The 16,599-nt window shown below is 39.5% G+C and overlaps 1 protein-coding gene across 1 annotated transcript in view; it reads right to left on the bottom strand.

Annotated features, from left to right (window-relative positions):
- psmd1 (proteasome 26S subunit, non-ATPase 1) overlaps positions 1-16,333 on the bottom strand; it is a 101,528-nt gene extending 85,195 nt beyond the window's left edge. Inside the window, exons 1-7 of the mRNA XM_043702385.2 lie at positions 16,225-16,333; positions 9,446-9,489; positions 8,360-8,433; positions 7,628-7,797; positions 7,038-7,243; positions 6,599-6,742; positions 5,393-5,619 (exon numbers count right to left, since the gene is read on the bottom strand). Coding sequence (XP_043558320.2) covers positions 5,393-5,619; positions 6,599-6,742; positions 7,038-7,243; positions 7,628-7,797; positions 8,360-8,433; positions 9,446-9,489; positions 16,225-16,240 — 881 coding nt within the window. The 5' untranslated portion in view covers positions 16,241-16,333. The remainder of the gene's footprint in view (positions 1-5,392; positions 5,620-6,598; positions 6,743-7,037; positions 7,244-7,627; positions 7,798-8,359; positions 8,434-9,445; positions 9,490-16,224) is intronic.
- Positions 16,334-16,599: the final 266 nt, after the last annotated feature.

The following is a 16,599-nucleotide window of genomic DNA, read 5'->3' as shown; positions in this document are numbered from 1 at the left end:
AAACAAAACTAACAACGTGTTGATTGTTTTTCCCTTAATTCCTGTTCTCAACTATATTAGTTTCCCATGTCCACAGTTAAGCGCACATGGAGAAACAGAAAATGATGTGCATTTAATTCAGCCAACACAAACACAACTACTCATTATTGTGCTTTGAAATACTGTTAAGCATACAACTACAAATGACATCGACAGGAAAATGATATACATACACAAATTATGATAAGTTGTAGGCCATTTGTCCCAAGTTTGCTCTGCGATTCAATAAGATGGTAACTGATCAGAGGCCTAACTCCATATACCTGATTTGGCCCATATCCCTTAATATCTTAGATAATGCTTTGTTAAGCAATCTTATGTTTAAAACTAATAATTGATCTAGCATCCAGTATTATTTGTGGCAAAGAATTCCAAAAATCTACCACCCTTTTTGTTCACAGAAGAGCTTACTTACATCTCTCTTGATTAGTCTGACCTAATTCTTAGGCTATGCTCCCTCGTTCTAGGATCCCCAACAAGTGGAAGTAAGTTTATCTTTATCAAACCTGTTTTTCCTGTTTACATATTTGATACTTCAATTTGATCACCCCTTCAAAATTTTAAAGAAAACAGGTCTAACTTTTTTTCAATAGGTTAGATTACCTAGTGTGGAAACAGGCCATTTGGCCCAACGAATCCACAATGGCCAAAGAATAACCCACCTAAACCCATTTCCCTACATTAACCCCTGACTAATGCACCCGACTAGGGGCATTCAGCATGGCCAATTCACCCGAATCTAATTCACGTCTTTGGTTTGTGGGAGGAAACCGGAGCATCTGGTGGAAACCCACGCAGACACAGGGAGAATGTGCTAACTCCACACAGACAGTCACCCGAGGCAGGAATTGAACCTGGGTCCCTGGCACTGTGAGACAGCAGTGCTAATCACTGAGCCATCGTGCCACCCATTTGTACTTGAGATTATTTGCATAATCTCTCCTAATATCTTAACCTCTGAAGTCCAAATATCATTCTTATAAACTACACGGTATTCCTTCCAAGACCAATATAACCTTCCTAAGGTGGTATGCCCATGTCTACTCACAATTGTCCAAGATGTGCAGGTTAGGTGAATTGGCTATACTAAATTGCCCATGGTGTTAGGTGCATTAGTCAGGGGTAAATGTAGGGGAATGGGTCTGGGTGGGTTGCTCTTCAGAGGGTCGGTGTGGACTTGTTGGGCCGAAGAGCCTGTTTCCACACTGTAGGAAATCTAATCTAATCTATTTTGCCAAGGGAGTTAATTAAGCATCACTAAGTTGGTATAATCTGTTGGGTTTTCAGATAGGTTAAGTTATTCTGTATTCTGTTCTCTTTTATTTGTGTTTAGTAAAATCTTGGTAATGGTAATCTTGTAAATAAATTCTGTTTTGTTTAAAACAAAGTGGTTGAGCCAGCTGCATCATTCCTGAAATATCCACTTTACACCTGCTCAAAAACGACTAGCAAAATTAGGGTCCCGGCTATTTTCTTGAAATGTTTTGAGGGGGTCTGGCCTGGTCCACAACAAAATGGATAACCTGACACTTGCTTACACTGAACTCCACCTGCCACAGTTTTGCCCATTCACTTAGTCAATCAATATCCCTTTGTAATTTTATGCTGTCATCCACACAGTATACAATACTGCTCAACTTTGCATCATCAACAAATTTGAATATGCGACTTTTTATGCCATTATTCAAATCATTTTCACGTTCTGCTTTTCTTTGTGATATCTGCATATTTATTACCATGTCGTGGATCCCCTTATTTAAGTGACTGATACAATTTTTAAAAAGTTGATGTTCAAGCACAAAACCCTGCAAGATTCTACTCATCACACCCTGCCAATCAAAAACAAAGACCAATTTATGAACACACTGTTTTATGCTTGCAGGCCAGCCAATCTTTTATTCATACTAATATTTCACCCCTTTACCCTTGAGTGGTACCTTAACAAATGCCTTCTGGAAATGTACATGTAATACAGTGATGTCTTCCTTCTCGACCGTGTAAGCTCCTCTTTCAAAGTTCTAATGAATTTGTTAAACATGATTACTCTTCCAAAAAACAAACATGCTGACTTTTCGCCATAACATTAAATTTTTCAAAGTGTCCAATTATAATCTCCATGAACGATTCCAACACCTTTCCCTCGACAACTAACTGGCCAACGGTATCCTGCCTCCTTCCCTTTCGGAGGAGAAGAGCTATCTTTTCTATTTTCCAGTCCCAGTCTGATAAAACCTTTTGAAAATCGAACAAATTAATTCCAATGCATCCGCTACGACATTTGCTACCTTTTTTGAGAGCCCAGAATAAATACTGTCAGAACTTTGGGACTTGTCAGGCAACAGCTCCATGAGTTTGGTCAGTACTGCTTCCCTGGTAATTGCAATTTTACCAATTTCCTCTCTTTTCAGTTCCCCATTTATAACTGTTATTGCAATTTTTTTGTATCCTCTGTAGTGCAGACAGAGCAAAATATTTGTTCATTTCATCAGCCATTTTCTTTTAATTATTAATTCTCCATTCTCATGTTCAAGCCACCATTCCCGCCACCTCCAGCGAGATGCTACCACCAGACACATATTCCCCTCCCCTTCCTTGTCAGCCTGCTGCAAGGACTGGTCCACTCTTTCTTCACTCCCAACATTCCCCCACAGTACCTTCCACTACAAACATTTACTTCCTCCCCTCAATACCCTACAGCCCAAACACACCTTCCAGGTGAAGCAGCGGTTTAGCTGCACTTAAAACAATCTAGTCTACTACAGTCACTGCTCAAAACGTGGTGTCCTCTGTACTGGGGAAACAAAGCACAGACTGTGACCACTTAGCTTAACACCTGTGTTCCCTGTCTTCAAAAAAGATCAAACTTTCAGTTACCTGCCACTTCAACGCAGCATCTCGTTCCCTGACCAATATCTGTCTCTGGCTTGCTGAACTACTCCAGAGAAGCTCAACGCAAGCTGGAAGAACAGTATCTTACTTTCTGCTTGGGGACAGTGCAGCCCTCTGGACTCAATATCAAATTCAACATCTTTAGGGCTTGGCTCTCCCATGACCTTATCCTAACCTTGACATCCTAGGCCTTGTTATCACATAGCCTGCTATTACACACAATTCATTGTTAGCCACTAACAGTCCCCATTAATAGCTATTCATTCTCCGCGCCAGATTGTTATCCATTCATTTGTCTGTCCACCTGTGTTTTTCTTTCTTTGGGCTCCATATCTACCTGTCATTTACTCCTTAGTCCCCCCCCCCCCCCCCCCCCCCACCATCCTACCTCCTGCATATTAACCGATATTTCCCTAGCACTTCAGTTATGAGGTAGGGTCACTGGACCTGAAATATTAACTCTGATCTCTACCCACAGATGCTGCCAGACCTACTGAGCTTTTCCAGCAATTCCTGTTTTTGTTTCTGATTGACTGCATCCACAGTTCTTTCGATTTTCCTTCAGTCAAACCTGTCTAGGCCAACATGTTTTCCAAACTAAACTCATCCCATTTGCCTGAGTTTGGCCCATATCCCTCTAAACATTGCCTATTCGTATACCTGCCCATGTTTTAAATGTTGTAACTGCACCTGCCTCTACCACTTCCTCTGGCAGATCATTCCATATAAAAACCACGCTCTGTGTGAAAATATTGCCCCTCAGGTCCCTTTTAAAACTTGCACCTCTCACCTTAAAAATATGCCTCCCAGTTTGAACTTCCCTACCCGAGAGTAAAGATTGTTGCTATTCACTTGACCCCTATGCCCCTCATAATTCTATAAACCTCTTGATGGTCACCCCTCAATCTCCTACACTCGAACAAAATAAAAACAAAAGTCACAGCCTATCCAGCCTCTCCTTATAAATCAAAACCTCCAATCCAAGCAACGTCCTGGTAAATCTGTTCTAAATCCTCTCAAATTTAATAATATCCTTCCAATTGTAGGGTGAGCAGAAGTGGATATAGGATTGCAAAAGTGACTTCACCAAAATCCCATACAATCTCAACATGATGTACCAGTCCTATTCTCAATGGTTGGAGCAACGAAAGTGTGCTAAACTCCTTCTGAACCACCATGTCTGCCTGTGATGCAAGTTTCAAAGAACTACGTACCTGAACCTAGTCTTAGGTAAGACCACCCAGGTCCCTACCATTAGCCGTATAAGTCCTGAATTTATTTATTTTACTAAAATGCAATACCTTGCATTTATCCAAAATAATCTCCATCTGCCACTCTGCAGCTCATGTGATCAAGATCCCTTTGTAATCTTAGATAACCTTCTTCACCATCCACTACACCAAAATGTTGGTGTTATCCACAAACTTACTAAACATGCCTCCTAAATTCTCAACAAAATCGTTAAATAATTGACAACACCAGTGGATCCAGCATCAATCTGTGTGGAATACCATTGGTCACAGGCCTCCAGTCCAATAAACAACCCTCCACCTAATCTCAAACCAATTTTATATCTAAGACCCGTGGACACAGCCTTAGAATTAGAGGGGGTAAATTCAGAACAGAAATGCGGAGACATTTCTTCAGCCAGAGAGTGGTGGGCCTGTGGAATTCAGTGCTGCAGAGTGGAGGCCAGGACACTAAATGTCTTCAAGACAGAGATTGATAAATTCTTGATGTCACAAGGAATTAAGGGCTATGGGGAGAATGCGGGTAAGTGGAGTTGAAATGCCCATCAGCCATGATTGAATGGCTGAGTGGACTCGATGGGCCGAATGGCCTTACTTCCACTCCTATGTCTTATGGTCTTAATTGACAAGCTCTCCCTGAATAAATATCATGTGATCTAACTTTAGTCATCAGTCTACCATGTGGAACCTTGTCAAAATATCTTGCTATGATATGTTTGTTACCTAACAGCTATTTCAAAAACTCACACGATAACCGAAATCACAAATGCTTATACAGGCAAAAAATACCAAAAGATACATAAAGTCACTGTCTTGTTAAGGGTTAATTAATAGAAGTTCAACGCTGTGAACTTACTGTTCCAGGTCACACTTTAAAAAAAACACTTCCATGGTAGGCAGATGCCACATTGCCCAACTCTATTTGGTACAAAGTGGTACTGGTGAGCCACTTTTATGAATTGCTGCAGAATGTGTGGAGGTAGTACTACAACTGATATGTAGATTTTAAGCTGTTTCCTGAAATAGGCAGATTCAGTATTTTTTCAGGAAACACTTTTTAAACTCAAATGATCAAAAAGAAAATATTCAAGTGTTTGCTATGCTGTGTATGAGTATTGTTATTGAACAATCACTGCAGGTTTAGCGATTATATAGCTTATGATGAGAAAATGCTTCATTTTGAATATGATTTTGACTGAATACAGTACTTTTACCTTTCTTTCTCAGCAGTTGGCACAGTGCCTGTATTTGTAGAACCTGGTACCACAGCAATGGGAGTGCCTACAGTCTTCAAGTTCTGGATAACGCTAGAAAGGAATTGTTGGCTGGCACTCTCATATAAGTCAAAACAGATCTGATAGGCCATCAGTAAGTTGTCCTCCTTTACAAGCTTTTCTAAGATATCACTTACTGCCTGGGGGTCATCCAGGAAAATGAGGCACTGTTGAAGCAAACAAAAAAAATCAGATAAATTTTCATTTTAAACAGCCAATAGCATTTCTAAATCTCAACTACCAGTCCAATTCAGGCAAACGTAGAGTAGCACAAGTGTGCCATCTGTTGGTGTTTAACAACCTCAGCACTGCATAAAATATTTAATTTTTAGTGACACTTCCCAACTGAAAGGTTTTTTTAAAAAATCCTTTCAGGGTAAATTTATATTGACAATAACTTCAAGCTTGCAAATACAAATCTGCACTAAATATTTACTAGGAAAACCATATTCAGCATGAACAGATGGAAAAATGATTTAAAAGAACAACAGTAGGGAAACAATAGTGATACCATTATACTGCTGGATGTATCATAAATGTCATCTACTAATAGGTAAGATATAGAGGAATAAATGTGCCTGGATATTATGAAATACCCAAGAATGAACAATACAGTAATTATAATAGGGGACATAAATTATCCAAACAGACTGGGATAACAAATATGTAAAGAGCAGAGAAGTGAAAGCATTTATGAGCATGTTCTGAAGAACATGGGCAGCACGGTGGCACAGTGGTTAGCACTGTTGCCTCCAGCACCAGAGACCCGGGTTCAATTCCCGTCTCAGGCAACTGTCTGTGTGGAGTTTGCACATTCACCCCATGTCTGCGTGGGTTTCCTCCGGGTGCTCTGGTTTTCTCCCTTACGTTTAATAGCCAGCATGTCAACAAATGGCTGAATGAAGTCCAAGCAAGGGATACAATAATGGCAAACAGGTAAAAAGGTGTATAACAGAGATTTTTGACAGGACAATGAGTCAACAGCAATCAATAAGTAGAGGAAAGGGAGATGCGATAGTTCTACCAGTGGTGAGACATAGTTGTAACATTCATATTGCTATAAAAGCACTACTCAAGAATACTAAGGTTTGTGGACAAGACTGTGCCAGACAAAAGAATTATTGTATACATTAGAATTAATATTACCTGACACACATTAATGAAGTCTGGCTTTTCCAGATTCATATATAGTTTGACCAGAACACGCAGTACTTCATTTCTGAATTGCTTATTCTGCATGAGTGACATGCACACCTTCACACTGTATGCAAGCATCCCAGAGATATCATTCTGTGAAGATACAATAAGATTAAATATGGTAGCATCTCAACAAATGACAAAAATAGTTTCCTTGGAACATATAAATGCATGTACATGGTGTCCCAATGTCTGAAATCAACAAAATTTGTTAAATTACAAGTCTAAGTCAACAACAGATCATCCAGAGTCGCATTATTTAGAACTTTCATAATGTGGATTTTACTAACCTGAAGGGATACTTAATTCTATGACAACAACAAAGTCATTTTTCTTTTCTGTAAAGGACTAGAAGAGAAACAAAAACAATTTAAAAAAATATACTCACAGATTCAAGAATCACTTTTTCAAAGACATCAAGCCTTCTGGTCTCCAGAGCAATGCCAATTGCTTGTTTGTATTTGTGGTCATCAAAACAGCGTTGGAACATCTTATTCACAATACCTTCTAATCGAGGGTCAATGCATTTCTCCTCTCCATCGGGTAATTCTCTATTTTCAACTCGTAGCTTTGTGTAATGATCGATGCATTTTGCTACAGTGAAGAAATGATAATCACGTTAAACAGTGATCATTAACCAAACCGACTACTAACTGTCATACCTTTAACAACCAAATTTAGCAATCCTTTCTTACAGTAACACTGAAGTATCACAGAGACTGCCAAACTCAGTAAATATTGTTTTCCACAAATTAAATGCTGAAGCTTAGGTATCTGGGAATATTACTCAGTAGATGATAATAAAAGGAAGAAACAATGAAACTCAGTAATTGTAGGGATAAATATAAACCATTCTTTATCTTGCAAAGATCTACACTTCAATTTTACACCTTCAATTATCATTTTTTAAAAAAAATTCTCAAATCTTATGAAAGAAATCACAAGAGAGGATTTGAATGGAAATCTAAGAACACTAACCTATGATGGTTTCCACATATTCCGATTCATCATTAACATTGAAAAGGTCCCCAGCTCCAAGCGCATAGTTCAACGATTCCTCAAAAGCTCCCAAATGATAAAAAACCTTGGATGCCACCAAGGCAGCAAACTCACGACTTCGAAAAGTCTCATCTTCATATAATTCCTCACTTAAAAAGAAATCAATATTAGAACTTGTATACCTGGGCTTCCCAAAAAATGGGTTACAACTCCCAGCAGGATCACAAGATTTTGGGGTCACAAAATCTGAATTAGTAATGGCTGCCGTGGAGATCAGACTGAGCCTTAACAGCTACAAGACTCCTTTAAATCCTTATTGGCATAGGTAAATGAATCAATATTTAAGGGCTGAGTCCTGCCATTGCAAAAAAGGTAAGATAGTTTCTTTTAAGTGATAACACTGCAATTTAATCAGTTCTCACTACACTGCAATTTAATCAGTTCTCACCACACTGCAATTCTCCCCTGCCCCACCCTCTGTCAGGATGTAAACACCTATCATACCCTCCACTCTCCCAGCCCCCAATTTAAGCATCAATATACCATACCATTGTAAAACTAATGACTTTCAAAATGCAAAGATGAAATACAACGTTTCATGGAACATTGGAATACAAGCTGTTGGATTTACAAAACAAATTAGTTAATGAATTTTGAACCGATCATTTTACAGCACACATCACTTCACAGAAGACATCATAAATGTCTTACATTTTAACTACTGATTCTGAAATTTCAGCCCAGAAGTCATTGACCACCGAGTTCAACTTATGTAGAGCAAACTCCTGAAACAGAGAAAAATACATTAATTCATGGGTACATATCATAATTTTGATAACAATTAACCAAACTAAATTAAGTTTTATTCAGTTAGGAGCGCAAAACAAACTGCACACTTTGCTTCACTTCAGGACATAAAAAAAGTCAGCGAAATGTGCTTCAGGGCCACTCATCAATTAACTTAGCCTGGAAGCAAAGAAGTCCTTCAACATTCACTAGTGAGGTGACTTAAATGTTTAAACATGTGGCCTTAATAGGTAACTATGAATTATGAATATTGCTGAAAAAAAACGTTTCCTCAAAGCTTTTCATCTTTCATTCGTCAAAATAATTTGCAAGGATACTAATGTAAGGAGAAAAGTAATTTTAATACTGTATGAAATGAGTGTGCTTATTTAATGGTGAATGGACTTTACATTGCCATGGAGAATGCACCAGTTAATGACAGTTGATTTAAGTCAACAAGATAGGTAACAGCCATTCTCTGGTTTATTTCTCAGGGCAATACCTTGACCAGAGTCAACCTGCATGGCTTCAAATATAAGAAAAGCTTAACTTAAATCATTAACTAGCCCATTCTCCATGGCAAAGCCTGCACAGGAGTCTGTCAACCAATCAGTACTCCCCTCTCAGTATAAATATTGTTTTTCCTCTTAAATTGCTAACATTGTGAATTGTCCTGATCAGTGCATGACAGAAAATTTCAAAGAAGTGTTTATTTTTTCAGCAATATTCAAGCTCTGTACTACCAAATGACAACATGAAATATATTACAGTCCAATGCTATCCTGAATTTAGCAGTCAGCAGACTTGATTAATCAGCTTGGCTACTGCAGCAGTTTAACTGTAGTACACAAAATATATGAGCTGTCTTCACTCTGCTAATACTTATGTAGAATTTCATGTTATGCACGTTTGTTAGAAATGGTGCTGCTATCAAAAATCTTTAGTGGTTTTCCTCATATAATGGGATTTTCAAATCCTGCTGATTTGTTTCTTGGAGGAAATCACACCTACCTTGAGCTGGGGCTCTTTTTCATCCAGAAGAGAAATAATTCCAGCTATTAAAGTGCAATTAAAAAAGGACAACGTTTAGCACAGCATATTGTCATCATGTTGCGAATCTCATGCAAAACAAAACAGAAATTTCTTAAAACATGAACTCCCAACAGACTCAGGTGATTAAATTCTATCACACTGTTAAGACTGAATTTCAGGGGACACTAATATTTTCCAAATAGGGATTTTCAATTCTCAACTTTTTTCAGCGAAGCACACATTTTCAGAAATGAACCATAATATAGTATAGAATCCAACAAAGAAACACCAAAAAGATATTTAAAAAGTAATCCTCCATTTCAAGGATATATGTTTGAAATACAATTCATACAAAAACTGAAATACAGACAAGTTATCGGATGTGTATCATAATGCAATGCACTCAGACAGTAACTTTACCACAGAGTAATTTAAACCATCAGGAGAAAGATTACTTTCAAAAGGACTTACAGTGATAGGATATACATAAAAGTACATTAAGATCTCCTAATAGTACAGACAATGAGCAACTGAGCTACACAAATGAGGACGTCTAAATAGTTCTGTTTCTGCTTAACTTCCACTGCAGCCCATCTGGTGTAGGAACACACAGTGCTTGTAGGGAGGGAGTTTCAGGATTCAGCAAAGAATGGATATATAGTTTCAAGTCAGGACTGTGTGTGACTTGGAGGGGAACTTGCAGGTGATTGTATTCCCATGCTTCTGCAGGTCTTGCCTTTTTAGATGGCAGAGATTCTAATTATGGAAAAGCTATCAGAGAACCCATCACAAGTTACGACAGTGCATCTCAGATTGTACCCCATGAACTGTTGGTGAAGAGAATGAATGTTTAAAGTGGTGAATGGGATGCTAATTAAGCAGGCTGATAGTTGGCTTCTTCAGGGTTGTGGACGTCAGTCTTCAGGCAAATTTTGATCACCTTTGCCTTGTGGATGATGGGCAGGCCTTGCAAAGTAGAATTTCAAATTCAGATCTGCTTATATAGCCACAACAATATTTACACAATTGGTCCAGTTAAGCTTTGTCAATTTTAATGACATTTAAATGGTCGTTGGATAAACATATGGATGAAAATGGGGTAGCGTAGGATAGATAGGCTTCAGATTGGTTCCACAGGTCGGTGCAACATGGAGGGCCGAAGGGCCTGTACTGCGCTGTAATGCTCTATGTTCTAATTTTAGCTAGGAGAAAGTGCGGACTGCAGATGCTGGAGATCAGAGTCGAGAGTGTGGTGCTGGAAAAGCACAGCAGGTCAGGCAGCATCTGAGGAACAGAAAGCTCAACGTTTCGGGTATAAGCTCTTCATTCGGAATGTCGATTCTCCTGCTCCTTGAATGCTGCCTGACCTGCTGTGCTTTTCCAGCAACACACTCTCAATAACTAATTTCAGCCACAAGAATGAAGGACTACAATTGAATATATATTGCTTCTTGATTTATGAAAAAACAAATTAGCCTTGGTTTTGCTCCTAATAGCAATGTCTACAAAATGCATGTAAATAGCTGGGAAATAAGAAGAAATGCAACAAGGTCAAGGAGCTTCCTGCCACTCAATTTTAAGGCTTGCTGACAAACAATTCCAAATAATTGTGTGTATTGAATCATATCTTAGAAAAGTGTACTGCCTTTGGAAAATTGAGAGAAAAATCAAACAGAAGAGTTTGCAAAACCCATTTGTTATTGGAAACCACAAATAAAAACACAAATGAAAAGTCTGGGAGGGTAAAGCTGGAGGGGATGGGGAAGGAATGCGGGTTGCTGGTGGATCAAGACATCTTTTGTTAAATAAAGTTCAAGAAATGAAAAGTTAGCCAATACTCTACTATCCAGTGATCTCCTGAAAGGACCACAGTGTCTGTTCTGATATAACGCGATAGTTCCATTCCCGTGTGATCCTGTCTTATAGGAAAATCACGTAATAGCAGTACCATTTAAACCAATGGGAATGGAACTGCATTACAGCCAATACATGTAAGGAAAATTTAATGTCCACAATTAATGGTCTAAATTCTTCAATCACATTACAGCCAAATTGCATTGAAGAAATGTACATTATAGCAGAATCGACTGGTATGATACAGGATGGGAAACAACATGTGGATCATGCTCCTCAATTCTTCAGGTGAATTGAGACACCCATGATTCTTCTAGTTAGTTGCGGAGAAGTCAGTGGAATTATTATCAGAGGTAGAGTAACTCAGCACTTCTACAGAGATGATTTGATCACAGACAGCGTGGATTTATTTGTAAACTGAGGTCATATTGGAACCAACTTGAATTTTGTGAGGTGGGGTTAGTAACACAACACATAGGACATCGTCTATGGGTTATATTCATATTGACTTCCAATGTTAGCAGCTGATTGAGCTGATTTGCAACCTGTAGATCTTTGGGCCTGTGGGGCAAGATCACACACAAGTAGTTGGAACCAGAATGCAGGATTTGTTTCCTTTTCTTCTCTGCTTCCACTCTGCCTCATCATTAAGGTACTGCCTCAAAGTGTGATGCTGTTTGATAGACAGGTCAAACATTTCTCGGGTGCTCTTCTATTTTGCCAATATCTAATGCAGTGACACTGCATTACAGATGCATAATGATAACAACTGCTCTGTGTATTGGGACATTTGCTCCCTTGCTGAGGTCTTGGCCGTCTCAAACACTTACTGCCCTGTGAAAGGTTGAATTGGTGCAGATAATTCTGTCTTGCATCTCCTTGTCAATGGTGATCTTTTGAGATGAGATTCCCAAGGTGTGTGAAGTGGTCAATATTTTAGAACCTCTCCTTCAACATATCTGGAAAGTGTAATATTTCCTGACCAGGTGTGGGCTTTTGCACAAATTTAGTTTTAGCAATATTCAAGGAAGAAACAAATTTCTTGTACACGTAATTGCAGAAATAAAGAGTAGCTTGCAAATCCTGAGCCGAGTAGGGAACAAACTAAAGATCATGTACATCAGTAGACATCAGTTTAGTTTTAGCACAGAGCAGAGGTGACTGAAGTTGAAGAGAATTTTCCATCTAGACGGTAACTAATTGTATCCTCCAAGACAGCAGAGGTGGGGTTGGCAACGTTCAGCTCCTGCTCCATGTACACAGCCACTCATGGACACTATGCAGTGGAACCTGCTGTTACCACACTATCCCACGCATCTTCATGTGCCATGGCAGCTTCATTGCCTTTTTGCCAGGGAGTTGATTGGGACCGGGACCCACGCAGACCCAGATTCATGGATGATCTGGCTCTGAGGTTGCAGAGACTTCAGTGTCAACAGTGGAAGAGCCGAGAGCCAGGACAGACAACATAGGTTTAGGGTGAAAGGGGAAAAGATTTAATAGAGACCTACGGTCATGCAGAGTGGTGCGTGTATGGAATGAGCTGCCAGAGGAAATGGTGGAGGCTGGTAAAATTACAATATTTAAAAGGAATCTGTTGGGTATTTGAATAGGAAGGGTTGAGGAGAATACGGGCCAAGTACTGACAAATGGGACACGATTAATTTAGAATATCTGGCTGGTATGGACAAATTGGACCGAAGGGTCTGTTTTCGTGCCATACATCTCTATGACGCTATGACCAGTGGCAATGTCTGGAGGAGCATCGGAGGGGGAGCAGGAGATATGAGAGCAGGCCCATGGCTCTGGCTCTGATATGGAAATTGCAGGAGTGGTGGCACCGGTGGACCTCCAGAAGAAACATGATATGACAAAGGATAGGTGTTGAAGATCAAGGACAAAGTAATATACAGAAATATTAAAGGAGGAAGTTAAAAAAGGTCATAAATATAGTATACAAATGTACAAAACTCTGGTAAATAAGAGCTCATCCACTTTGGATCAGAAATAGAAATATTTAATTGGATAAACAAAAAGTAAAGGCATTTGAGTGGTCAGACACCACCAGGAGAACAATTTTCAATTTCAGACACCATCACAGGTAGGCTAAGTTGGCCTTGAGGAGGGTAAAGTACAGATTCACTCTTTGACCTGATGAGATGTCATGAAAGGTTGCATATACATTATTCATAGACTCTTGACTGTGCAAAGTTGAGACATGGTCTAATTCAAAAGTGTAAAATTATAAAGGATTTAATAGGGCACAAAAAGGGAATAATCTTTTCTACTGTGGTGATTCAGAACAAAGGAGCAAAATAATTTGGGCTAGGCCATGTGTGACGATACTATGGCGCCATCTCCAACTCTATGGATTATTTTCTTATTAAATGTGTGGAATCGTATCAAACATATTAAATCCACTGCTTCCCATTTAACCTGCTGGTTACCATTTCAAAGAATTTTAATAAATTTGTTGAGACTTTTCCAGAACTTAAGGGTTCATTCCATGTTCACTTTGGCCCTTCTTTTCCCTTTTATATATTTAAAGAAGCTCTTGTTGTCTGTCTTGATATTACTTGCAATTTTACCCTCAAAGTGAACTTTATTTATTCTGCTCATCTTTTGCTGGTTTTTAAAACCTCACAGAAGAATGATTTAAGAAGGATGAGGGGCAACCCTCTTTTACATAAAGTGATTCATGTGTGGAATGAACTGTCAGAGAAAGTGGTAAATGCATGCACAGCTACAATGTTTAAAAGAAATTTGAATAAGTTCATGAATAGGAAAGGTTTAGAGGGCTATGGACCAAGCCCATGCAGTTGGCTACAACTCTGGTTTATCATTCTTTGATACTGCATTTTTTCTTTCAAGGTGATGCTATCTTTAAGTTCCCTGTTTAACCACTGCTAGCTTATTTCCTTCCTAGAATCCTTCTTTGTCACTGGGATGTATCTTTGTTGTAAGCCAGGAACTATTTTCTTAAAAGTCTGCCATTGTTCAACTGTCTTTGCCGCTAAACTGCTTTCCCAGTCCATTCCATCTAGCTCTGCCCTCATTTAAATTCAGCACAATTGGTTTTGTAATAGGCTTCTCCCAATCAAACTGAATGCTAAATTCTCCCATTTTACAGTCATTGTTTCCTTGGAGATCTTTTGCTTTGACATCATTTATTAGATGTCTCATTACACATCACCAGATCCAAAATTGCCTGATCCCTGTTTAGATCCACAATATACTCTAGGAAAATTTAGATCCACAATATACTCTAGGAAAATTGTTTCAAATACATGCTATGAATTCTTCCTTATGGATACTTCTGCCAATCTGACTATCCCAATCAAGAAAATTAAAGTCAGAAACAATTATTGTACCGCTTTTTTTTACATGCCCTCATTATCTTCCAATTTATTCTCTATCATACTGTACAATTAATGTTAGGGGCCCTAAAAAGACTACTACTAGCAGTGTCTTCTTCCTCTTTTTACTTCTCACCTCCACCTACATGGATATTATATCTTCCAATTCAAGATCATTTTATTCTTATTTCATCCTTACAAACAATACTATCCATTCACTCTTTCCTTCCTGCTTATCCTTTCCAAAAGCCACATATACCCTTCAAGATTTAGTTCCCAGGTTTTTAAAAAATTCATTCACAAGATGAGGGCGTTGCTGACCAGGGGGGCATTTATTGCTCATCATGCAGTTGAGTGTCAACCGCACTTTTGTGGGTCTGGAGTCAGAAGAAGGCCAGATCAGATAAGGATGGTATCTTCCTTCCCTAAAGGACATTAGTGAACCAGATGGATTTTTCCTGACAATCAACAAAGGATTCATGGTCATCATTAGACTCCTAATTCCAGATATTTTTAGTGAATTCAAATTCCACCACTGCTATGGCAGGATACAAACCCAGGTCCCCAGACATTACCTGGGTCTATGGGTTGACAGTCCAGCAGTAACACCACCAGGCCACTGCCTTTCCGTTTGATCTCTTTGGAACCATATCTCCGTAATGATTAGAAGATCATGACTATTATGCTGTAATTATGCCATTAATTCATTTTTGTTTCAAACAGATATTCAAGCAAAGAGCATCAATCTATCCTTACTATTTTCCTTCTTTGACTCCTTCTTTCTATGTTTGAACAGTTTGCCCTTTCTTGCCCCACTGAATATCATTATCCAAATAGCTACCCTGTACTACTTGCTATACCCTCTTGTCTTATAAGACCATGATGCTCTCAAATTCTTTGAACAATTATGTTAACAAAATAAATGCACTTTGTTGCGCACTCAGTCCCAAACACTCCATTAATACTGCACCACTAGTCCACCCTTATTACAACACTTTCATGTTGACTTTAATTTAGGAATAATCATCCCCTTACGATATACTCATCCCTTTATGAATTTACGTGTAATGACGGTGCACACCATTGCAACTCTCCCTATACATAACAGTTGCTACTGCCCTGGATTCATTGGCCGCGCAACATAAACTCAACAGCACCTTGACCCAGCATCAACAACACATGCAACTTCATGATATTGCTGTGACTTTAGAGACATGGAGCATTCAAGGTGCTGCTAATATACTGTCTTGATTTCCTGGAGAAAGTCACGCTTTCCTACGCTCAGACCCTTTCGACATGACAGATGAACAACGGATGATCCCCGAAGCCTGCTGCTGGTCGTTGGGGAGCGGCAGGGGCCCTAACGGCTGCTCGCAGGCCTCAGTGACTCAGCTGCTCGGTGTCAGGAAAGGGCGAGCATAAGGCCAACAAACCACACATCGAAGGGGTCCAGCGGATGGTGCGAACCGACAGGCAGAGGCCTAGCCGGCAAGCAGGTAGTTTCATTCAGTTCTGATGGTGAGGGGGAAGGAGGCCTACAGGACTCACCGGCCGAAGTAATCATGGTGTCGGTGGAGGGGGAGGGAATCGCTCGCTGCTGCCCTGGCCCTATCCCGGTCCTGGTTACAGTGCCGCCACACTGACTCAGTGATGCTCACAGAATCCCTCCGCGCAGCTGGGGCCTCCTTCCAACCGCCTCTCCACCTCGTCCAACATGCGCCTGTTTCCCGAACAACCAATACCTTCAAAAAGAGGTGCGAATTATTTAAAACAAAATACACCGTTATGGATTTTTTTTTTTGAAAAATAACCGTTTCCCTGGTACCTTTTAAATCTTCCCCCGTCCCCTGAATAAATAATAGGCAGTACTATAGCCAGCTCGGTAGTTGAGGCTCAGGTTGCCAAGGAGATGCTGACTCACCC

Source organism: Chiloscyllium plagiosum, unplaced genomic scaffold, assembly GCF_037043375.1.
Source record: "Chiloscyllium plagiosum isolate Xiang-an unplaced genomic scaffold, Cpla_swu_hap1 HiC_scaffold_13, whole genome shotgun sequence".
NCBI classification, from domain to species: Eukaryota; Metazoa; Chordata; class Chondrichthyes; order Orectolobiformes; family Hemiscylliidae; genus Chiloscyllium; species Chiloscyllium plagiosum.
The sequence above is the reverse complement of the archived record's forward strand: the minus strand, read 5'-3'. Positions and strand labels throughout refer to the sequence as shown.